This window comes from Hypomesus transpacificus, chromosome 9, assembly GCF_021917145.1.
Source record: "Hypomesus transpacificus isolate Combined female chromosome 9, fHypTra1, whole genome shotgun sequence".
Lineage (NCBI taxonomy): Eukaryota > Metazoa > Chordata > Actinopteri > Osmeriformes > Osmeridae > Hypomesus > Hypomesus transpacificus.
The window spans coordinates 21,882,672-21,907,404 of record NC_061068.1 but is presented as its reverse complement, the minus strand read 5'-3'; the positions used below and the strand labels follow the sequence as shown (position 1 = coordinate 21,907,404).

The 24,733-nt window shown below is 44.4% G+C and overlaps 2 protein-coding genes across 2 annotated transcripts in view; both read left to right on the top strand.

The window, feature by feature from the left end:
• The first annotated feature begins 10,252 nt into the window (after positions 1-10,252).
• hrh1 (histamine receptor H1) lies at positions 10,253-14,689 on the top strand. The gene is made up of 2 exons (XM_047024760.1): positions 10,253-11,279; positions 12,512-14,689. The coding sequence occupies exon 2, from the start codon at positions 12,590-12,592 to the stop codon at positions 14,174-14,176; it is 1,587 nt and encodes a 528-aa protein (XP_046880716.1). The 5' UTR covers positions 10,253-11,279; positions 12,512-12,589; the 3' UTR covers positions 14,177-14,689.
• Positions 14,690-15,763: 1,074 nt separating this feature from the next.
• Positions 15,764-24,733, top strand: part of atg7 (ATG7 autophagy related 7 homolog (S. cerevisiae)) — a 9,459-nt gene continuing 489 nt past the window's right edge. The window contains exons 1-14 of the mRNA XM_047024595.1: positions 15,764-15,852; positions 16,356-16,546; positions 16,827-16,881; positions 16,972-17,089; positions 17,605-17,682; positions 17,765-17,881; positions 19,195-19,341; positions 19,473-19,561; positions 19,872-19,993; positions 20,460-20,550; positions 20,666-20,810; positions 21,040-21,198; positions 23,871-24,065; positions 24,529-24,730. Of these exons, the coding sequence (XP_046880551.1) occupies positions 16,381-16,546; positions 16,827-16,881; positions 16,972-17,089; positions 17,605-17,682; positions 17,765-17,881; positions 19,195-19,341; positions 19,473-19,561; positions 19,872-19,993; positions 20,460-20,550; positions 20,666-20,810; positions 21,040-21,198; positions 23,871-24,065; positions 24,529-24,730 (1,684 nt within the window). The 5' untranslated portion in view covers positions 15,764-15,852; positions 16,356-16,380. The remainder of the gene's footprint in view (positions 15,853-16,355; positions 16,547-16,826; positions 16,882-16,971; positions 17,090-17,604; positions 17,683-17,764; positions 17,882-19,194; positions 19,342-19,472; positions 19,562-19,871; positions 19,994-20,459; positions 20,551-20,665; positions 20,811-21,039; positions 21,199-23,870; positions 24,066-24,528; positions 24,731-24,733) is intronic.

Sequence of the window (24,733 nt, the reverse complement as noted above, 5' to 3'; positions counted from 1 at the left end):
GTTGATGGCCACTCCTCCAGGACTAGTCTGTAGTTTGTCCCTTATTGCATAGATTTTTTGGTCAAAGAAATCTAAGAAATCATTGGGAGAGAGATCTGAACTAACACAGAGTGTACTTTTCTTAGTGAGTTTTGCAACAGTATCAAATAGGAACTTAGTGTTGTGTTTGTTCTTACTAATCAACTTAGAGAAATATTCTGATCTGGACCTGATGAGGACTTGCTTGTACTCTATTTGGCTGTCCTTCCAGGCCAGGCGGAAAACCTCCAATTTAGTGGTACGCCACTTACGCTCTAATTTTCTAGTGGACCTCTTGAGAGTGCGGGTTTCCTCTGAATACCATGGAGCCAGTTTCTTGTCTATTCTTTTCCTTGGTTTGAGTGGAGCAACAGAATCTAGGGATTGCTGAAGAACCAAATTCAGATCCCTTGTTTTAGCATTTAATGATTTATTCGGGACATCAAGTGCTTCTAGTGCAGCGGGTAGAATACTAGCCAGTTCCAGAGCTGTATTTGGGGTTAAGCAGCGGCTAATAGAAATATTCTGGGTGCCTCCAAGGCTCTGGCAGAGATCCATTTTAAAGGTTACCAGGCAGTGGTCTGATAATATAGGATTGTGGGTATGAACAATGACATCACTAATCTTGATTCCCCGCGTGAGAACTAAATCCAATGTATGCGAGTGAAGATGGGTAGGTTTAGAAACCACCTGAGTGAGACCTGTGGAATCCATAAGAGCAGTAAAGGCCTTACTTAGAGGATCTTTTGGGTCATCGACATGAATGTTAAAATCACCCATAATTAAGATATTGTCAGTGTATGTCACAAGATCAGCACTAAAATCAGCAAATTCCTCAAGGAAGAGGGAGTATGGGCCAGGGGGCCGGTATAGAGTAACTATACAAAACGAAGGAGGGGGGGCAACAGTAGTAGAATTAGTCCTTTTTAAAGTAGTTGGTGGTTTCATACAAATTATCTCAAATGATTTAAAGGTATTGACAGATTTTAGGCTGAGGTTGAAGCTAGCTTTATATAACATAGCAACACCACCACCTTTCTTTGAAACACGAGGGATGTGTGAATACGCAAAATCAGGAGGCGAAGCTTCATTCAGGGGGAAATATTCATCAGGTTTTAGCCAGGTTTCGGTGAAACCAATCAGGTCCAGGCTGCAGTCAGACATCAGATCATTAATCAAAACGGCCTTTGTGGATAGAGATCTGATGTTTAGGAGCCCAACATTCCAGTATGGGTTTTTGGCAGCTTTAGACGTAGATAATACTTCTGAAAAGGTGGCACTGTTATCAAGAAACTGAGTTGGAAGAGCAACGGGTGAGCAAGGCTGAATATATATTAAATTGGTATAATTCCTAATAATTGAGGGCCGGAATTTGGAAAAAGGGCGGGGGGCCGACACCGTCTCAATGGGAAAAACAACATCAGCAACCACCCTGGCTACACTACAAGCTGAGCTATCGGGGCCCCAACAGCTCACAGCATGCCTATCAACATACCTATCAGACTCTCTAAGAGACTGTAGCCCGGCTTGTTCTAGTGAGTGTCAGGTCCTGCAGTAGGTGAACATGTAAAAACCTATATCAAGATCTAAATGTGGCTTTGTCCTTGGAAACAAATGAACACAATCTTCATGACCGTGTGTACTGTATATCTACTCCCATGCCATACCTGAGAATTGAAAATTACCCAGAGATGTTTCTCAGACATCTCTGAGAGACATTATCAAAATACTGTGGTAAAGGAAGTTGATTTTGAATTCAAATCTGAACTTGAGGGGAAGTAGTGTAAAAAGTAAAAAAAAAAAAAAAAAACATTTACTTAGTAATTATGTTAGGATTGATCTAGAATTGGCATGATGTAGAATGTATGGAACCCTGTGTGCTGCTTGGTCTCTGGTTTTGGACTGAGGACTGATCTCAGGATCTCACATCTTCACTCTCAGCTGCTTTTCCACAGTTTGGAATATCTATTTTGGAGCAGCTCAGACAGCCTCAAGTTCAAATGTTGTCATTCCCAAAAAAGTGTAATTTCCTGCATGCAATAAGATGACTTAACGCTATCTGGCAGCTTAGAAAAACGGAGGCATCCAGTCAGTAATTAAGAAGAAGACTGACCATGGGAACCACTCAAACCACCCAGCAGAATTCTGACACTGTGCCTCCTAACTAGTATCTTTCTCCTCCCTGGTGGCTCCTGGTTGTTCTGGGCCCATGCATGGCCTGTGAGTCTGTAAATCACTGGGAGCAATGTGAGGTGAAGGGACTGAGTGTGCTCGGGGCACCCATCAAGATGTGGTCCCTCTAATAGGGCTGGTCACTTCTTGCCTGCTTGGATGTGTTGCTGTAGTCTCACAAGCCAGGAGCCCTCCTCTCTCTTCTCTTCACCAGAGAGCTGATGAAACAGGTCGGACTATGCGAGTCCACATAGAGTACAGCCAAGCCAGTATACAAGCCATTCATTCAGTCATTCAAAGGTCTGCTATTATTCTACCGATTCTGGATTTGCTAACGCTAACGGTCACAGGAACGGTTCCAAAACAAGGTGTGATGGGACCAAACAGAGTCCCAAGCAAACCATCTCTTTGTACTGGTACTCTGAAAGCCAGAACCATAGCAAAAACAAGTTCTTATTCAAATGAAGGGGAAACCTGAACAGGAACTGTTGTGATGATGCTGTTCCACAGGGGGTGTGTCCAGGGGAGGGCTAATCAGCATTCATAGCCTGTGGACACACCAGCTCACAGGGTCCATGTCATAAACGCATGAGGGCATTCCATAAAGGTGGAGCGACAAGGTGATGGATTGGATGAGGGAGTTTCAACGGTAATAGGGTGTCAAGGATGTCAGGGGGTGTGTAGGGGGGGAAGCTATGCACTGTAGACGGTGGTAGACTGTGGTGTGTGTGTGTGTGTGTGTGTGCATGTGCGTGCTGGGGTCTTTGATATTGAGTTGGGTAAGCATTGTTGACATGTGATGGGCCGAGAGAGAGTGAGTTGGATTGAGGTGCAGTGGTGAGTCAGGTGACTGTCTGGGCTGGGACACTCACCATTCTCATGTGTCAGACAGGGTCAGGTAGGAAGCTGCTGATGGGTGTATGAGTGTGCCTGGGGCGGACCACTGAACCTCCTGCCCGTCCAGGAGCTGAGGGGGAGCAGGGGAGCAGGGCAGGGCGGGCGGAGCAGAGGAGGACACAGACGAGAACAAAATCCAAACTAAACTGTGACTCATAAGCTGGTGACAGGATGGTCTCTGTTCCTGGTGAGGCCTATTACATGTTTTATAACACATAACTTTACACAAATTTCACTTGTGACATAACTTAAAAGGTACTACATTGCTGGACAGTTTTATGTTTTCTTTGAAATCATAAGTTGATGCTAAATGTCGTCTCATCCAGTGGCATAGAATTCAGCTTGGCAAGACATTCATATTGTGTTTGAACTGATGTTGATGTATTGTATTCTGCTGTTCTGCTTGAAAAGCACAGTTATGAGTTCCTGCATTGTAACATCAAGACATCTGATTTAAACTGGATGTCAACATTGACTTATCCTGTGTAGATCACAGAAAAATACTTCTTTCTTAATGGCTGTAGATGTTGACGCCACAGTTTTTAGATAGCATGCTACTTATATTTCTGGATGTGTGGTCTTAGAGAATCAACCCTTTCAGCTCATACTTAAACAGTTAAATGTAAGGAGAAAAATACCATACATGGACTTTTGTTAAACCCTAGAAATATCTCAAGAGTGGGGAGTTGCCATATATTACATCAATAGAATCCCTCTGCCTTTTAACATCCAAGACAAGATGTTTTACTGCTTCAGGGTAAATTCCCTCTACCTTAGTTGTGATGTGACTGGCTGCTAATGGATCACCTCCACAGAAGTATCCTAAGAGACCAGAGCGAGGTGGCTCGGGTTCAGCACTGGGAGGTTACCCCAGTCAACCTTGAGGTTTGTTCTGTGCTCCAAGACAATGCAGTTCCCATGGTATCTATGCAGCTCCAGTCGTCCCAGCAGTTTATTACCCATGGCCTCCACACGGTCGGTCTCAGTGATGGATGGCGTACTCGATTAGATATACGTTCATTATGTCAACCGGCATTATAATGCAGTTAGCAATTTTCATAAATCACAGTTTATAAAAATGAGATGTCTCCCGTGCTAACTGTGACTTATCTTTACAATTACACTTACCAGATTAATAACATAACAAGTATCATTTAATAAGGTCCAGATGGGGCCATTGCCCATGTTGAAAAGAAATCCACGGTTTTGGTGTTTTTAAGCATGGCTACCAGTAATTAGGTCTCCCATTTAACTGTCCTAAACACAGTTAATGCCTCACCTGCTGTACTTGTAGACTGGTGCTGTTGTTAATTCCCTTTAAAAATGTTAAAAGGTTCAAATATACATCACGTTCAATGTACACAAGTTGCCTATGTTTTGTACAACACTCAAGCTCTGACTTCAAAAAATAGCTAATTGCAATAAGCGATCTTTGGATGTTACTCGTTCTAGATTAAAGGCTTCCATAGACGCCTGGCTGACACTCAGTAATGAGATTTCCTTTCTCCACATCCAAAACACAAACGAGGCTGTTATTAGCCTTGACCTTTCTCGTCACCTCTGTATTCCTCCCGTCAGACGGCAGCTCGCGTCAGTCAGGACGATGAGCGGGGCCGACAGATTTCTCCAGGACCTGTAACACATATGTAACCCTCCCCACGGCTCTGCTGTGTTCTTTCTCACACACACACACTCCCTTCTGCCTTTCCTCGGTTTCACCTCATGAGGCTCCACACACACAGACATGGGGGCTTCCTTTGGATTTGGACTGTGATCTCATATGCAGCGTCTGATTACATCACGAAGAGGAAGGGTGTGTTCCTCTTTCACGTGGGTGTGTAGACCAATAAGGCATGATGTCGTGGTGAACGTGATCTTCTGGGGTCAGTTGATTGTCGCCCTTTCATTGAGGGATCTGAACCACCATCCATTCATCCATCTACCATTCATCTACCATCCATCTACCACCCATCCATCCATCATCCATCCACCATCCAGCTACCATCCATCTTCCATCCATCCACCAATCATCCACCATCCATGTACTATCCATCAGACATCCATCCATCATTTATCCATCCACTATCCATCTACCAACCATGCAACCCCAGTTCTGACTTTCATCGTGTTAAATAGTTCTACCTATGCAGGAAGAGGTTCTGTGATGATCCATGATGCTTTGGACAGTGTTAAATGACCCAAGTAAAGTCATCACAGCTTAATTATGACTGAGCCCACCACACCTGACAGCTGTCAGTTCTACATACACTCATTTGACTCGAAGAAATCCATTGAATTATGCTTGGATTGCATTGGATAATCTGTCCCAAAATGGTCATTAGCAACAACAGTGCCTGGATGCTTAGCCAATTAAAATATTGTGCAGCTTCTCACATCAGCCTACAATATCATGGGGAAGGCTAGACGTATCCCAAAAAGAATGACAACACAAGAATGTCAGCTTACAAGAGCTGCAACATGAAGTCTTAATACCCATATTTCTGTTGGCAGATCCTTTTTGTGGAGACTGTCGTCCTCTGCTTTAGTAGCATTAAACACACTTATGTGGATTGAGTTTGAAAATACACACAGCAAACCTTATTAGGAAGTAGACTGCACGCTCTCTGAATGATGGCACATATCTGTTCCCAGCACAGTATCTGCAAATGTTCTCAAACAAATGTGGCCTAGTTTCATAGATTCAGAGTAATAATGTTTTTTGACACAAAGCAGTCCTGTCTGCATCGATCCTTCTGGCATGAAGTAAATGTTAGCATGGGGACAGACAGCCCCATATCTTTGTTCCGCGCTAAAAGCCAAATAAGAAATGAGTTCCCGCTCCATTGCCACGCATGATCTGAATTCAGACAGTGCAACAACAACCCACTATACATCATGCTGTCAATTTAAAAAACAAAATGAAATTGGATTGCCCCTGTACAGGATCATTGACTTCAAGAGTGTGGGGGAATGATTATGATGAAAGCCATGGCTCTCTTAAAACAGAAACACTGGTTGGGAGATTGATGATTTGTATAAACATACAGAATATGGATTTTTATCAGCAGCAAAAAAAGTTGAGTGAAATTTCACTGGTGCACTTGCATCAACTCAGCCCAAAAGTATTTGATTTGAAAACTATAAAGTGTCATCCATCAGAAGGAACTGCATGCAAGGCCCAAAGGGCTTCGATATTCAGTTTTGATTAAGTGGTACGAAATAGTCGATAACATGAACGGTTAAAGGTTTTAGATAGAACTGGTTTTTAATGTGACGAAATATCTTTATTTAAGAAAGACCATTGCTCATTATGTCGATCCAATTTGGCATGTTACAATTGTCGGTGTCATCCTCCATCAAATACAACTAGAGCATCCAGTCCTTTCTCTTTTGCTTCTCAAGGAATGATACGAAGCATCAGCAGCAGCCCTCGTCTCTTGTTTCCCATTAGTTAGCAGGTCTTCTGTATTTAGCGGGTGAGAGAAATCAAAGAGGAGCTTTAAAATATTTCAGGAGGGAGCCAGGCTGTCTCCCACAAGGTGCAGTCAGAGATAAGGCCCAGACGGTGGTGGGGCTTGTGGTCCTCATGCGGATTTGCATGACTTTGAACAGCTCTGCTTCCATTGTGACAGACAGCATTCCACGGCTGCAGAACACTGCCACATGATGGACAGGGACTGGAATTGCACAGATATCCTTCAGCCTGGATGTCTGTCAGAGGATGTATATGTCTCCCACACTCGGGCTTCACCATTTTGTTTGTCTGGATAAATATACTTAACGTGGAGTGAAGGTCATGTGAAGACACATTATATCTAGGAGAAGTGCGCATGTGTGTGTGTGTATGTGTGTGTGTGTGTGTGTGTGTGTGTGTGTGTGTGTGTGGCTCTGTGCACACGTTTATGAGGCTGTAATGGAAAAGAGAAGGGATGCGTGACAGGCGGGATCAACATTTTGTGTCTCCTTGTCTTGTGTGTGTGCGTGCCCGCAGACTTGTGTGTGTGCATGCGTTTGTGTTTGTGTGTGTGAAGGGGCAAGACCATCCAAATGTTTTCATTTAATGACATCTTGAGCATTAGAGAATACAGGAACAGACATTAAGGAAGTTGCACTTTAGCATTCAGACATAAATATAACCTTCCTAATGGAACCTTCTAGTAATTCTTTAAGTCTGTCCCTCCTTATTTTCGCAGCTGGATCACACCATGCACAATCCTTAGTGGCATTTCTCATTCATTCTAAGTGTCCAGGTCCTGCTGCAGGCACAGTGCACAACCCTGTACAGCTGTGGTTCTTGTCCAGGACCAATCAGGAACCAATCAGATCAGACTATACGAACATGTGCGGTACTTATTCCTCAATTTAGATTATCAAAATGATTTCCTCCTACTTCCTGGTCTTCATACACATCTTGCATCACAGTGTTTCTTTCAGTGAGCCTCTTTACATAAAGGAATCCTTGCTCTGGTTTGGGCCTCTTAGTAACAGGAAATGACACACGGCTGAAATAAATTTGCTGCTACATTTTTTCTTTCATATGCTGCCACACAGAAATATATATTTCAAATACAGTATATACAGGGCCGGCCCAAGCACATTCGGCGCTTTAGGCGAGCTTCACTTGTGGCGCCCTATTTCTTAATGTCAAAACATTGGTTGTAGATATAGAAGGGGGCGCAAAAAAAAAACTGCCCCGCAAAAAATAAAACGTGTTTTTTGCTGTGCGCATTTTTTTGCGCCCCCCTCTGAGTGGCGCCCTAGGCGATCGCCTTTACCGCCTGTAGGAAAGACCGCCCCTGAGCATATACCATGTCATTTTACTATGTTCATTACACAACTAGATGTTTTGGGTCAAATTCTATATGAAAGCTCCATTGACAGAACAGTCATAACAGTCACAATACGATTGGAATTGTCTTTATAATACATGTATTTAATGTATAGCTTTCATTCTTGAATGACACGATATATAAAGGAAATGCCATTAGGGTAATATTGCTCCATTGTTTGTAATGTTTCTTGGTGCCCATGATTTGATACTCATGCAAAGTACTGCAGAAGCGTCTGAACATATCTTGTGAGTAGCCCCAGGATCTCACAGTGTTTGCGTGATGCTTCATCACTAATCTGAGGGAGAAGAACACACATGTAGTTTGGCCGCCAACTCGAAAAGGTTTTTCTGATATGGTTTGGACGTTTAAACATTATAAACAAGAAATCCTGAGGCAGAGAGTGTACCGTTTGGGGTTATACAGAATCACTCAACAAACCCTTCAAATACAAATACAAAAATACAACATGCTTCAATGAACAGAACACAATTTGGTTAGTGATCGGTCACTTGCTATCTCGGATAGCTGTCTGTAAAATGGCAACATGTGAAGTTTTCAACATTATTTAGTTTGTTGCATTTGTTATTTTCTTTAAAATGTCAAAGAATACAAGGTTTGAATGAGACCAGGTTACCGAGGTGTGGGCTGAAAACAGGCCCTTGTCAATTACAGTCTTGATTGGCAGCCTGAGCTTTGTTGGTGAGAATGGTGGGGTCTTGGCATGGTGAAACAACTAGGTTAGTGTCTCTTTTGTAGTCAGGACTGTGTGGGGTCTTGAAAGGTAGTGAAAGTGTGAAAGTGGGTGGCTGAGGGCCGGTGCATGGCCTGGGGCAGTATTGTCTGTGTCTGTGTCTGTGTCTGTGTCTGTGTCTGTGTCTGTGTCTGTGTCTGTGTCTCTGTGTGCCCAGCTTTGTGGGTCTCCAGTGCAGTGCATTATTCTTCATTAGAAACAGTTCACTGGCTCTGACTATTTCGGGCCAATCCGAGGAACAGGTCAAACCAAACTCCCCAGCCACTCTGTCTCGGCCAATGAATACTCACTGTGCTGATAAATAGAAATTACCATTTCAAATTTGTGCCACTATATTTTTGTCTCCCTGTTTATTGTAGTGACACTTTTTGCGGGGGCATTAAATCATTGTTCAATCGTAGCAAGATTGAGACATTTTTTGGAGTACAATTTAAGTACAATCAGTGCCATTGAAAATGTTCTCTGGGCATCACTATTCCATTAAAATGTTAAGTTACATTTACTGCCATCTATCGGAATGTCTTTGAAATGCTTGCACCCAGGCAAGGGGTTTTGAATAGTAATCTATAGTCATGGAGAATAGAAATCAAATTAGAGCTATAATTGTCAGACCCTGTGTACTGTATAATACCAAACTCGATGCGATAGTCCCATGATGTGTTGGTGATGGAATCCTACTCTCCACTTTCCTTCATGTCTCCTTCAGCTGATTCCTTTGATCTGAATATTCTACAATAAAGAACAGTATATAAGAACAGTATATAAGAACAGTATATAAGAACAGTATATAAGAATAGTATATAAGAACAGTATATAAGAACAGTATATAAGAACAGTACATAAGAACAGTATATAAGAACAGTATAAAAGAACAGTATATAAGAACAGTATATAAGAACAGTATATAAGAACAGTATAAAAGAACAGTATATAAGAACAGTATATAAGAACAATATATAAGAACAGTATATAAGAACAGTATATAAGAACAGTATATAAGAACAATATATAAGAACAGTATATAAGAACAATATATAAGAACAGTATATAAGAACAGTATATAAGGAGAAGAGGCGCGGGAGTCACAGCGGAGTCAATGTGGGGGGTGAGTTTACACGACATCACCTCACATGACAAGTGTCTATTTACTATTTGGAGGATGGTCAAATATAGGAGATGATAAACTCTCAGGGAAGTACTCGTCTTCTCAAAACACATTTGACGGCCGTAAGGAGTCTACTGTGCATTGTGCTCCAGATTCAAACAAGTACCACAGTATCTGACCTCAGTCGGTGAGGTATACAACCAGCAGATGTCAGCATTGGCCTTGTAGTTAGATCTCAATAAAGATGGTGGACAGAGACAGGAGTTCAACATCCCAAACTTAACAACATCCCAAACTTATCAAACATTCCCAACTTTACATTATTATGTACCTTTCGTTCTGTTGAATTGTAAAGAGGGCCTACAGTAAATCACAACTCGACTAACTCAATGATCTATTCATGTGTTTGTGGTGAATGAGGTAGAAGTAAACGCATTCTTATCTTTTCATTTGTTTATTGACCATAATTACCAGTAATATCAATATATTCACTAAGGTGTGACCTGCCTGTTTGACAGCAGGTATTGATTGCTCTCCTTTCACTGGCCCTTGATATATATCTCTTATTTAAAAGCATACACTGTAAAACATTACAGCCCAATTTTATTATGTTCACTTAATTCTTTTTAACTAAAAGAGCACTGACAAGTTTTGGATTTTGAACTCAACTGAATTTTCGATTCTATTATAATATAAATTAAGATCCGCAGCCATGTAAACCAAGGGAGAGACAGTCATTTATAATGAAGGAATCCTATCATTCCATGCATACAGCTGACATGAGTGTGGTGCACAAACTAGTGAAGACATTTTTGTGATTTGTGTATTTTGTCAATAACAACCACATGATCCAGTACTCGGATACGGCGTCAACGTGATTAAAACAAACACACGCACACAGACACACTTACACACACAGTTAATATGCCCATTTGCAGAGTCGTCCAAGCATCAGTTATAGGGGAATCTAATACCTGAACTTAACATCCACTAGTCTGGTATGGTCTCCATGTGATTAATTCAAACACTTACACTGACCCAGTTAAGAGGTCCACAACCATAGGATATGGGTATGGTATTCATCAGACATGACTGGGAGAAGGAAGTTAGGAATCATGGATAAACTCATTATGATGTTCACACTGGACAGTGATGCTGTTAGGGAAATAGGAACCGTCACATAGAGACAACATCCTGATACACTGCTTATGCTACTCTGTTTAGTCTAAAAGTCACAGGTACCGTAAACACATTTAATAACCATAGAATAGGGTCAGTTCAACCATGGATGTTTTGGTTTAAAGTCATTTGTGGAACTACAATAGGTTACCGACAGTTTGAGGGACAGAGCGTGAGGAGGGTCACACCCTTCTTAAGTAAAGATGGGTGTGTGGTGCCGCAAGCGCGCAGCAGACTTTACCCTACCATCACTTGAAACATCAGCAATTATTTTTTACGGAGAACCGGCTCGAGGTTTAGTCCAAGATTCAACTTTTAGTATTTGGTGAGTAATTTGTCATTGTTTACATTGACGACATTTGGACAATGGTATGGAAACGTTGTCAAATTCCATTGCAATACGTCAGTTTAGATTGAATACGTGAGCTACTTTATGATTTAGTTCAAATTTAGTTTCAGTTCAAAAACATTTTTTATGATCATGGCGCTGTAGCAAAATTAGTACTATGTACAGGAAAGCCTGTCAAGATTTAGTTGGCATGAGCTTTTGTGAGGGATTCCACAGGTGGTCAGCTTTTTGTCGCATAAAATAAAATACATCTGTTTTCAATTGTGATTGCGAAGACTGGCGATCGGTAAATTAAACGTGAATGTATGATAGTCACTAAATTGCTACTACATATTCGTAGTTTTAATCAAGGATAAAAAAGAATAGCCTACCGAACAGTGGTTCGGTGTGCTGGGTCAATGAACAGTCGGTATTTTAACTGCCAAACAACAAAAATAACATCATCTTGTAGGCACATATGCAACAATAAACTTAATGAAAAGGTAGGCTAGAAGTTGAAACAGAAGCCTTTGCAGACGCTATTGTTCGAAATCGTGTGTATTCTATGTAGCCTATTTAATACGAGAAAGTTTAAAGTGGGAACGGTTTTAAATTGAGAAATTATATTCACAGCTGAAGAGCGTTTGTTATTGCAGGACCTACAGGCATACTTGGATAATAAAAGTAAATTATTGTTTTGTTCAGATAGTGACTAGCACTCCCTGCAACTCGGGGCAGCCATATGTAACTCAATATTAGTTGTTTGTCAGTGATTGAGAATCATTTAAAATCCAGCATTAATCATAATCTGTAGCCTATAGAATGAGTGGGCAAACAGGTTCCTTGCGGACAAGGATAAGCGCATAAACATGGAGATTGTGATATCAATCATTTGAAACAGCATTAATTTGAAACAGAAATGCAGAGACGTTCTAGTTCTGATGGCTCTGCCTATTACACTGCTCCATAGCAACAGACCAGCTCTATTTCAGTCCACTTTTGAATATCAATGCCCCATACTGTTCGGTGGAGTGAATTATTTTAAAAACCATGTTCTCACAAATTCTCACATGGGTCTAAATGGAAAAATACAATCCCATTTCTCAGGGTGTTCATGTCATTCTTGTTGTTAGCCAGTATTATCGTTTATAAAACAGATTTGAACCGTACGTTTAACATGAATCATTTCTGTGTCATGTAATGCTGCTCCCTTTTCTTCTTTTTTGTAGTTGTTGGCCAAATCAGCTCAGAAGTCCGTTTCAACAACCATATCATCATGTAAGGACAACTATAGGTGACTGGCAGCCATGATGGAGTCTGCATCCAAAGTGACCACAGACCCTAACAGTACTTGCAGCTCGGCAGGCTCCAATGATACACTGCTGTACAACTCCACCATCTCCTTGCACCACCTTAACAAGGCCCTTTTAGGAGTGTCCCTGGGCAGCTTGTCTCTGCTAACGGTGATCATGAACATCTTGGTCCTCTATGCCGTGAAGAAGGAGAAGACTTTACACACCGTGGGCAACCTCTACATAGTCAGCCTTTCGGTGGCAGACCTCATCGTCGGAGCCACTGTGATGCCCCTGAATCTAGTCTACCTGCTGGAGGAGGAATGGAAACTCGGTCGCATCGTCTGCCAATTTTGGTTGATCATGGACTATGTTGCCAGCACGGCGTCTATTTTCAGCCTGTTCATCTTGTGCCTGGATCGATATCGGTCGGTGCGCCAGCCGTTGAAGTACCTGAAGTATCGCACCAGAGGCAAGGCCAGCGTCATGATCGCGGGTGCCTGGCTCCTCTCGATGACGTGGATCCTCCCCATACTGGGGTGGCGGTCCTTCACTCATGTCCAGCTGAAACCAGAGATGGAGAACAAATGTGACACGGACTTCAGGTTTGTCACCTGGTTTAAAGTTATAACCGCCGTTTTCAACTTTTATGTGCCGTCTATTTTGATGCTTTGGTTTTATACGCGCATTTACTTGGCGGTGAGACAACACATTCGAGAACGAGAGCGAATCATCAATCCTGTCGATTCCTTTGGGGATAATGGGCCACACAATGCTCAAACACTTGAAAATGATGTCTATCAATGTCAGATGGATAACATGGCTTCATCAGAGTATTCTCATCAGGAAAGCTTGGTGGATCACTATACTTTAGAAAAGCCATGTTATTCCAATGTCAAAAATGAGCATGAAAAAATAAATTCTGACCTTGACAAAAGAAATATCTGTCATTCGAGCCTTTTGAGGACCACAGAACTGACAAACTCAGCAGAATATGAAAACGGGGAGTGTTTGTCACCTCAACAAGTGAGGTCTGACTCAGATGCTTCATTGTCAGTCTCACCAGTTGGCATTCAGCATTCAGAGGACAACAATGTGGACAAGCTGTTTGTGTCTCTCTCCGACTGCCATGCCACAGTGCCAAACTCCGTGGCTGGAGTGTGTGAGATAACCCAAATTTCCGATGTTGAGAGATACACCACGATGCTGCAGCATAACAACAAATTCAATCCATCCCTGGCAGTGTCGTGGCCAGAGGAGGTGGACACTAAACTGGACGGTGCCAATGGCCGGACTCTGAAACAGACCTGGCAGAGGTTCTGTGAGCACTCTCGACAGCGCATCCAAAGCTTGCGGATCCGCAAAGAGCACAAGGCTGCTAAGCAGTTGGGCTGCATTATCGCAGCATTTCTGATGTGCTGGATACCCTACTTTATCGCTTTCATGGTCATGGCTTTTTGTCAAACGTGTGTCCTTCACGACCTTCATATGTTCACCATTTGGCTAGGGTACATGAACTCCACGCTCAACCCATTTATATATCCTCTTTGCAATGAGAATTTCAAACGAGTTTTCAAAAGTATCTTGAACATCCATTTGTGAAATGTTTCCTGTGAGTACTGAGGTAAACTAGATCATTTCATTCATCTTGATCTATGAAGACAAAATAAAGTCTACATAGGCGTATTGTTACTTTGCCAATGCAGGCTATTTTTATTTGCAATGTCATGTGTCATGTAATGTCTGTTCATCATAAAACTTTCCAGAAATGTTGTGGTTTCTGATGTCTTCTCTTTTAACTGAAAGGTTTTGCACAAAAGTGTATCTGGTCAAATTATTCTGTGACTCGGTGATTCAGATTTGAATATGATTGTAGAAAAAACTGTAATATGTAGCTCATGTATGTGGTTTTCCAGTTTAATATATATTTTGAATCTGCTATCTGCATGTAAAATACACAATTTCATCAAACTTCGAGTGAAGCTTATCAAGAACGAATAGGAACTGGCAGGAACATCAGGAATTCTGCGTTCCACTACGTCAGTGGTTCCCAACCCTGGTCCTCAGGGTACCCCAACCCCTGTCCGGCATGTTTTAGATGTTTCCCTGCTCCAACACACCTGATTTAAACATCTAAAACAGGTAGGACAGGGTGCCCTGACCAGGGTTGGGAACCACTGCACTACGTGTCAGAACCCGTTCTATACATTTATACTGCGATCTGCAAGAAGAAGCAGTGAAGTTATTGTAATTGTGATTTTGTTTATTGTTTGAGTATTTAGATGTATAGGGCTATGCTATATGTTTTACGTTTTACGTTGAATGTCTGAAGCACTTGATTGTCTGCTACATGCGATTATGGTTTTGATTAAAACTTTGACAATTTCAAAGGTTCATGGTCTTTTAATGCCCAATGCTAGAGATTTACTCAGCAATGCAACGATACCAGCTGAAACAGAGTATCACAATTCAAATAAAGGAAAATGTTTAGCAAAAACACCAGAATTTAGGACACGATTCACCAGATTATCCGTTTGGCTCCGATTCATTTAAATTTGTCACCTGGAATGTGAACCGACGAGCATGTGACCCTCTCTTGTACTGGCATGTCTTTCGTTGGATACTAGCCTTCAACAGCTAATGCTAGCTAGCGACCAGTTCAGCATGTCTACGCTGTCTCCGAACTTCAGTGTACAGTAGCTAGCCGTACGAGAGATGAAGAGGGGGGCATACAAGTTTCTGTCCGTTTTTTCCTGTTTTGTTGTTTGCGCTTTTTTGTTTTTATTTTGGTTATTTATTTTCTACTCAATGGTGCAAGCCCCATAATCTACAACCAACTCACTAGCACTAAACTAGCAGCCAGGCGGATTGCATCAACCTTATCTAATGCCGTAGTTTATTCAACGTACTACTGCACGTCAAACAGTCTACTGTAGATCAGTAGAACTACTTTACTGATTATTCAAAAATACCAATACCAAAAATTTGCCGAGGTTGGGGGTACGCTACAGCTAGTATGCTAGCTAGCTTCTAGTCTATCTTGATAGCGCTGGCGCTGTTTGTTTACCAGTGAGTGTGGACTCCCCCAAACTGCATTGCAAGTGCTTTCGTCACACCCATATGGTAGATCATATGATCTGAATAAGGAAGCAAGTTTTGTGGTAAGTGTTCGTGTAAAACATTACTTACATTGAAAGCTTGAACACGATTGAAATACAGCTTTGCAAATTCCCTTTTCACTAGATTGCTGTATATAACCTGGGCTTTTGCATACAAGGGTGAGCATGTCAGATGTCGTTGGTGTAACACAAGCTCTGTTGGAAACATAGTCAGCTAACATGCTACCATCCATGTGTGACACAACACTCGAAACCATGATTCATGATTTGTCTGACAGACTAAACGTCGTACTGTTTAAACATGACATACTTTTTATATCAAAGCAGGACTGTGTTAGTGTATGTTTGTACCTCCCTGGCGCATGCCTTTACAGTTAATAGCTTCTTTAATTACTAAGACTTGTTTGACATGTTCCCAACATAAACGGGTATTTCAGGGTTTCATGAGACTTGCTGATCTAAATAAATGTCTGGTTCATTAACACGGAGCTCATGAAATAGCACCACGACAATGTGCCTGTGTTATGTATTACTATACATCTGAATGTATGCCATTCTACCCAAGACAACAGACTACCTGCCATCAGGGCTACAAATGTTGTGTCTTGTTTTCTGTTAAGAACCGCTGTCTGAACCATCACTATTCTCCCATGTGTTTTAAGTTAGAGAAGAAGACCTAGCATTTCGATGGCCTCTGAGTCGACTGAAACAGGCACGGCTGAACCGAAGCTGCAGTTTGCACCTTTCTGCAGTGCCCTGGAAGCCGGCTTCTGGCATCAGCTCACTCAGAAGAAACTCGACGACTACAGACTTGACGAAAGCCCTAAAAACATCAAAGGTTACTACTACAATGGTGAGTTTATGATCTCGAATCTAGCCACACCATTTCGAAACTTTTCTAAGGGGGTACCATGACTGGAGAAAAAAAAGGTTGGGAAACACTGATCTGGATTGCGTAACGCAACCGTGGATTGGGTCATGTGCGTTCACACGTTCACGCTGCGTGACGTCGTACGTAGGGTTGCGTTCCATGTGGGATTCTTCTCATCGAGTGAGCTGTCTGTGAGAGAGTGCCAGGCCTAATCCACCCAAGTGTGTCACCTGTCTTATTTGCCCCATTCTCTTTCCTCCAGGTGATCCAGTCGGCCTCCCCACTCGCCTGACTTTGGAGTTCAGTGCGTTTGACGTGTAGGTACTTCCATCTACGTGGGCTACAAACAGGGGTGGGAGATGCCCAGTCATTCATCTGGTTGTGTTCCTTCACTTGTTTTGTTTTAGAGATGGCCCCACCCCTGCCCGCTGCTGCCCAGCTGTGGGCACCCTGTACAACATGAACACATTAGAGGCCTTTAAATCATCTGATAAGAAGGCTCTGCTGGAGAAAGAAGCAAAAGAGGTAATGACTATGCTGGCCTCACAGCAGGTGTACACCGTCATGCTCAATGGTTGTCTATTGTGCAGACCCAATGTTATTTTCACGTGTACTGTGCAAAAGTCTCTGACACAATTGAAGGGCAAAAAAAAAGTTACGAAAAAATGCTTCCAAAAATAATTGAATGAAAAGACCAAAAAAGTATTCATTTTTGGGGCAACATTTAACTTTTTTGCTGCCGCACAGATACAGGAAACAAACAATTGTATACACAAGACAATGTAAATAATGTATTTGTGTAAACATTTTTGGGTGCCTAAGACTTCTGCATAGTACTGTTTAGTACTATTAAACTCACATATATACACTGTATATATATATATATGTGTATGTATGTATGTATATATATATATATATATATATATATATATATATACCAAAGTAAATTCCTTGTTTGTGACCACTGACTTGGCAATTAAACACGATTTTTTAATTTTATTTTTTCACTTTTGTTCATGGCCTGTGCTTTTCCCTTCCAGATATGGGATGCAGTCCAGTCTGGAGTTGCTCTGAAGGATCCCTCCGTTCTCTGCAGATTCATTTTGCTGACTTTTGCGGTGGGCAGTTGTCCCGTATTCAGAATGAGTCTCTCCCAGCAACTGAGTTCAGTGTGGTGATCTGGGCTTTTTTCTTTCACAGGATTTGAAGAAATACCACTTCTACTACTGGTTCTGCTTCCCAGCACTTTGCTTCTCTGATCCAATCAGGCTGCTGCAAGCGCCCACCTCGCTAGAGCAGGCGTTCTCTCATAAGCAGGTACAGTGTACTCACTCATAGGGGTTTAGCCTCTTTATACATGTGTTGTTCTTCTATTTAGCTTTGTCTGATTGTACAATACCACAGAGTCGCGACGCGCGACAAACCAGTCGTTCCCCCTTGAAGCTGTTTGACGATTCTCCTGTTTGTGACTGTCGGGGTGGATGGATGAAAATGAGCGAGAGAGAGAGAGTTGAAGTCGAGGTTAACATGGTCGTCTGTCTCTTCATCTGACATACTCACGCTTTCTCTTTACAAAGTCGACACGTATTCCCGAGTCATCGTATGCCTGCCTGCGTTGGAGAGGATAAGGATCAGTGTTTCCCACACATAGACTAATTTGTGGCGGTGCGCCACACAATTAACACCGGCCGCCACATATTGCGTTTGGTAAAACATTTTTTTTTATCGCTATTTAGGTTAAAACACGCAGCGTATTCGTTCAGCTGCATTTCCTTTCCCCTACTCTCCATCCGTCTCTGTCACTCATGCATCTTTCTCACATATGCACACAGTCATAACGTCAGCACACGTTAGCAACAATGCATACATATGCCGTTCTACTAGTAAGACCGACAGCTATATCAGCGAGCCTTCAGCATTAGTGCCGTAGCTAAAAGTCGAGGAAAGTTGAGGCTACTTTTCGCTAGGTACCTTACTCACATTTACATTTAGCAGACGCTCTTATCCAGAGTGACTTAAAGTACTCGAAGTTTCCCCTTCGTTCTTTTGGTGAGAAGTCTCAAGAGCTAGCTAGCTACTTACCCGGCGTCAAGTCCAGAGCCGACCAGTTAAATAGTTGTTTAGCACTAGCGTTGCTACATGCATAATGCAGAAATGATATGTTAGTTGTTGTTAATTTTGTGAAGGTGTGAATCATTTTGGATTAATATTTAATGTAACAAATTATTAACAAATTAACTGTGTAACGAATTATTAACGAAGGAATTATTACGACCTCCCCCCTGGTCTGACAACCCCCACCCCCTCCCCGCCACAATTAGATTTCTAATCTGTGGGAAACACTGAGGATGGTTGTCTGATAAAACACAGGAGTGTTGTGACTCATCTCGTTGCAGACTTGGTTTTCTATAGCATGACACACCGCCATGTGCAGCGTGAAGCGCATACAGTAGCATTTCAAAAGTGTGAAAATAAACTATGTGGAAGGATGTGTCGACTCCCATGCATACCAATTGAACATGTGTGCGTCATAGCGATATCCGTTAACGCACTGCTACATCTCTACGTTCCAATGCCACTAGGCGGGTCTTACTGACTGACCATGAATTCATACATGCTACCTCATGCAGATCACAGCTTTGCAAGTGGCCTACGATGCTCTCTGCACCGACAGTGGGACCACTGCAGTTCCCTACTTCCTGGTCAAGTACAGTGCCGAAACCGTCCAAGTGGCCACGCTAGCCAACTGGGACACGTTCTTCACAGATCTGAAGAAGGTACTCACGGTCGAGTCTCAAGTTGTCTTTCTTTAAACTTTGTGCAAAGCTGAGAACCCTAAATAGCCCAAACCTACTTTCACGTGTCTGCGTTTTCTCATATTGTACATGTGTTTTTTGTTTTTTTGAAGGTAACTGTAGGCGTTTATGATCCATGTTCTCTTTCCCAACATCCTGGATGGCCTCTGAGGAATCTGTTGATTCTTATTGCAAGTCGATGGTAAATCCTAAACATATTCATTTATCACTCTCTGTAAACTGTGACTCAGAGTTTAGAATAACAAAACCGACAGAAATTCCAGTGTGGAACTCTCCCTCCTTGCAAAAAAGTCCAGCCGCCACTAGTAACTGTCGTCTCCGGCCATGACTCACTTGTTAGAAAATGTGTGTAATGAGGTGAAACGGTATTTTCTGCTTATTTGGAAAGCCTCACATTTGGTTGCTATAGACTGGACCAGAGTCCTGGGCATAGACTTGAATGTACACTGTGTGTGCTTAGAACTGTTTGTGTGTGTGTGTGTGTGTGTCAGGGGAGCGCAGCTGGATGTGGTGGAGATTCTCTGCTTTAGGGACAGAACTCTTCAGGGCACTCGAGCCGTTCAGCACAGCATCCTCTTTCAGGTCAAGCTTCCGGTGCTTTCCATCCAAACAGGTAATCTTCCTGTTGGGCTGGGCAGGAGGAAGCGCACTCCAAAACCACCTCTTTTATCTGTAGGGCACAAAGGATGAAAGCTATTTAAATGGTAATGCAGTCTGTGACCATCTCTCCTTCCTGGCCTGTGAAGTTCTATGGAGCCCTGATGCATCTTATCTATTTGTGTATATCCTTCATTATAGTTTATAATGAACGTGTTGATTTACCCAGTATATTCTATACTTTATTACTTTCCTTAGCCTTTGTACCAGTTTAAGGTGGCCCCAGTTCGTAAGACTTAAGTACTGCGGGCCGTTGTTACTTAATTCAGAACGACAAAAGAGTGCACTGGAAGATGAAAGCGACAGATTCATATCGATATATAGGATTCAGATACTGTGGGGTGGTGGGGGGGGAGATATGAAAGGTCCTCCAAAGCAAGCGGATGTCCCACAGCCGTGTGTTCATGTCGTCGTGATCTCAGGATGTCCCAAGAGCGTGGGCTGGGAGAAGAACCCCAAGGGGGCCATGGGCCCCCGGATGGTGAACCTCAGTGAGTGCATGGACCCCAAAAGGTACAGCTCCATCCCCCACACACATCCACGGTCTCCTGGCTCCTTTCCAAAGAACCCCATTGCCCCCCCTGGGGGGGTCTCGCCCCTGCCTGACGTGCCGATCGCGTTCCCCCAGACTGGCAGAGTCGTCCGTGGACCTGAACCTGAAGCTGATGCGCTGGAGGCTGGTCCCGTCTCTGGACCTGGACAAGGTGGTGTCCACCAAGTGTCTGCTGCTGGGGGCCGGCACCCTGGGCTGCAACGTGGCCAGGACTCTCATGGTGAGCTCCGGGGGGCTAAGGTCTGGGGAGACTGACCTGGTCCTAAACCGATGTTCATATCCGTGGAGACTCTTCATTGAGATGGGGCTTCTTGGTCTTTGACTAGGGTTTAACAGTGTGGTATCCTATATGGCGTGCCTCAACACATGCTATGTCAAAGTGACTTTTACGACACGCCATAAACCTGCCTGAAGTTTTTTCTCTCTGCTTCCAACTGTTTATGTTCCAGGGCTGGGGGGTGAGACACATCACTTTTGTCGACAACGCCAAAATCTCCTACTCCAACCCGGTGCGCCAGCCCCTGTATGAGTTTGAGGACTGTCTGGCTGGGGGGAAGTCCAAGGCCATGGCAGCAGTGGAGAAGCTGGGCAAGATCTTCCCTGGAGTGGTGAGGACTGATCCACACACATCAGCTTGGCGATCCGACCGGCCAAGGTGGATGCTAAAGCCGATTGTCCAGCTGTCCGTATTGAAAAGAAAAGAAAAAAACGTGCGATAGTGACGAATGCCGATGTTTTGAGCTTCCTCAAGGAGGACGTTTGTGCGTGGCTTTTTATCTGATGTTACCTACACCATTTTAATTGCATTTAATTAGTCTCATCTCAGATCGTGTCCACAATCTTCTTTCACACTCTACCAAGAGGTAGTCCAATTCGTTTTTCAGATTTCTCCCGATTTCAGTCAACAAATATGAAATGTCAAAGGTGGTGTTTGTTTTGCTATGGTGTCACCTCATTATCAACACCCACCATCATTCCGAGTTGTTGTGATGGCTTAACCATGCAGAAAATGAACTGTCTTTTTTTCATATTGATAAGCCCTTCCTCGTTATTGCTTTCATTAGGAGTTGACAATCCTCTGGGAGATAGTTCAGTCAATTACCAAGGAAACCGCCAGACTTGGCGGAGGCTCCGTGGTGCTCGGAGCTGTGAACCACGTCCCTCGCACACAAGTTCTCACATTTTCCGTAAACACCGGGAGCCGTGTTTGACTCAGTGAGGGTTTGCGTTGAGCAACGACGTAAACGGGAGTGTGGGAGGCGCAAGGTCCTGTCTGTGTGTCTGTGTGTTTTTGCACAACAGGTTGGAGAGGAGATGAAACGGATAACGCGTTGAGTGGGATTGTTTAACCCCTTTGATCCCATTGTTCAGCTCCATTCCAGCAGGGGTGACAGAACTCTGAGGAGCAGGTAAACAGACGTCGTGTTCCCTAAGCTAGGCTGATGCACGGTGGGATCCTGAACACTCCAATCATCCAGTCACTTCCGTGACCTGCTATTGTGGATGCCAACAGTGACAGGATATGTAGGACAGGGCTGACAACAGTACAAGACAAGACATTGAAATCAATACAGCAGTTGGATTTTCTCCTTTTTCTAAGTGCTGTGGACCAGGATATCTGTTTGCAGTCTCCCATATTTTGGCATATCATACTGCTTGATGTAGCAGGATTGAAAACTAAAATAGGAAAGGATGAAGTCTGTCACCAAGCCCTGATGCATGTGCCCATTTTCAACACACACACACACACACACACACACACACACACAACTACACCCCAATTACCCCAGGCCACTGTCCCTTGATGGTAACCTTCATCTGCAGTGACAGAATAGCGCCGCAACAGCAGTCTGCTCCATCCTCCATCCTCTCCTCTGTCATTGAGCGGCCCAGTCCCCCCTCACTCGTCCGTGTGGATACCCGTGCTCTGGCTGGGAGCAGGTGTGCTGTGGCCGCAGTCCCCCCTCACTCGTCCGTGTGGATACCCGTGCTCTGGCTGGGAGCAGGTGTGCTGTGGCCCCGTCCCCCCTCACTCGTCCGTGTGGATACCCGTGCTCTGGCTGGGAGCAGATGTGCTGTGGCCGCAGTCCCCCTGGTTTCCAGGTGATGGAAGCTGCGTTGTCACCCCCCCCAGATGACTAGGCCAGCTGAGCTCAGGAGCTCATGAACACTTGCCCACCGGGCTGTTGGATGAGTCACAGTCTGGCGCACCGACTGTGGTTTCTCCGCTAATGAAGACACTGGGAGCCTGTGTGAAGTGAGTGAAGGACCGGAGAGCGCTGGGGGCCGAGAGCGTTTCAGTTGACCAAAGGTCAGGGAGGAGTTATGGATAAGAGATTGCCGAGTCTTTCAGATTTCCGCCGCTCCTTCTAACAGTGTGCGTCGGCCCCCGGGGGGCCAGTGTGATGCCCTGGTCATGGAAAAGCTGCACTGGCTCTTGTCAGATCGATGCCCGTGAGGACTCCGGGTGGGATTCCGACGAGCGACTGTTCCATATGTCTCTGTTTTGTTGTTGTTGTTGGGGGCAGTTAAGCTTAAGATGTGTTTGTAGTCCCAACACAAACCTCCCAGAAAGCCATGTGTGGTCTGGCGCTGTGTCACCCGCTTGGCTGTGCTCTTCTGAAGAGTCTGAGCCTGCCTTGTCCCCCCCAGCCCCCCCTGCAGCCACAGCTGGTGGTCCTGCAGCAGTGATGGAATAACCTCCAGGGGTCAGTCGATGACTGGGCATTATTTATTGATGCCGTGGGCCCCTTTAACGATCCACGGCTGCTTCTCTGGTGCTCCGGGGCTCCAGTCAGGTCTCCCGGCTGTGACCTTAGACACCCTCCGTTACCTGTGCGGACCCCCCCCCCCCCCCGCGACACAGACACGATAATTAGTTTTTGCAGCCGTCGCAGAAGGGTAACGGCTAGGCTTCTCTCTAGACGGATCAATTCTTTCAGCACATGCAGGGCTGAGTCTTAATTGGCTCCCTCTTCTAGCGTGGCGCAGGGGTCTGAGCACAAACATGAGCTAATCACTGTGCCCAACGGTATGTTGGAATCATTTGCCTTTTATAGATTTATACTTTCAAAAATGTGGGGGCCAGATGGCTGAGCAAGGCACTTCACCCTACTTGCCTCGGGGGGGGGGGGGGGGGGAATGCCCTTTACTTACTGTAAGTCACTCTAGATAAGAGCGCCTGCTAAATGACTAAATGTATAAATACTGCAAGGTCATTGGTTCCTGCTGCAATTCCGTTGTGTGTGACACACAAATGCGATTGTGTGTCTTCCTGCAGACCGCCGAGGGCTTCAACATGAGCATCCCGATGCCGGGACATCCCGTCAACTTCTCGGAGGAGACGATGGCCCAGGCCCGGCGCGACGTGGAGCACCTGGAGACGCTCATCTCCCAGCACGACGTGGTCTTCCTGCTGATGGACACCCGCGAGAGCCGCTGGCTGCCCACCGTCATCGCCGCCAGCAAGAGGAAGGTAAAGGAACCCAAACGCCCGACACACAGGGCTGGGAGGAGGGATGGTTGAACCAATGAACAGCTTGTTTGCTGGGACGGACCAGGCAGGTTTGTCATCGGATCGGCAGAAACGACTCCTCCGGTCTGGTCTAGGAGCCGGGGGTAGAATTGGGGTACATTTGGGGTGGAAGCTGTCATGGCTCTTTGTGTTGAGCTACAAGACTCATTCTTTAGCCTGGAAATGGGTTACTGTGCCATTTATTTGTTTGTCTTTGAGAACAGCGACGATGTCCATCGTCGATCGACCTCAACGTACTCTTGTTGTGGCGTTTTTCCCGACTGAACTCCGGGTGCAGTGTGTTCTCGCCGCAGGCTTTTGACAAGCAAAGTTCCGAAAACGGTGGAGTCAGTCATTCGGGTTCAGGCAATTATTTGCAGGAAGTGCGAAGCTCAGAGGAGGTGTCTCTCGCTTGTCTCTGCAGCTGGTCATGAACGCAGCCCTGGGCTTCGACACCTTCGTGGTGATGAGACACGGCCTGAAGAGCTCCAGTCCCGCCGAGCCGGGAGACTCCGCCTCCTCCTCCACGCCCTCGTCCTGCGCCGCCACTCCCGCCAGCTCCGCCCCCGTCACTGGCTCCTCCCTGTTCTCCAACATCCCGGGCCACAAGCTGGGCTGTTACTTCTGCA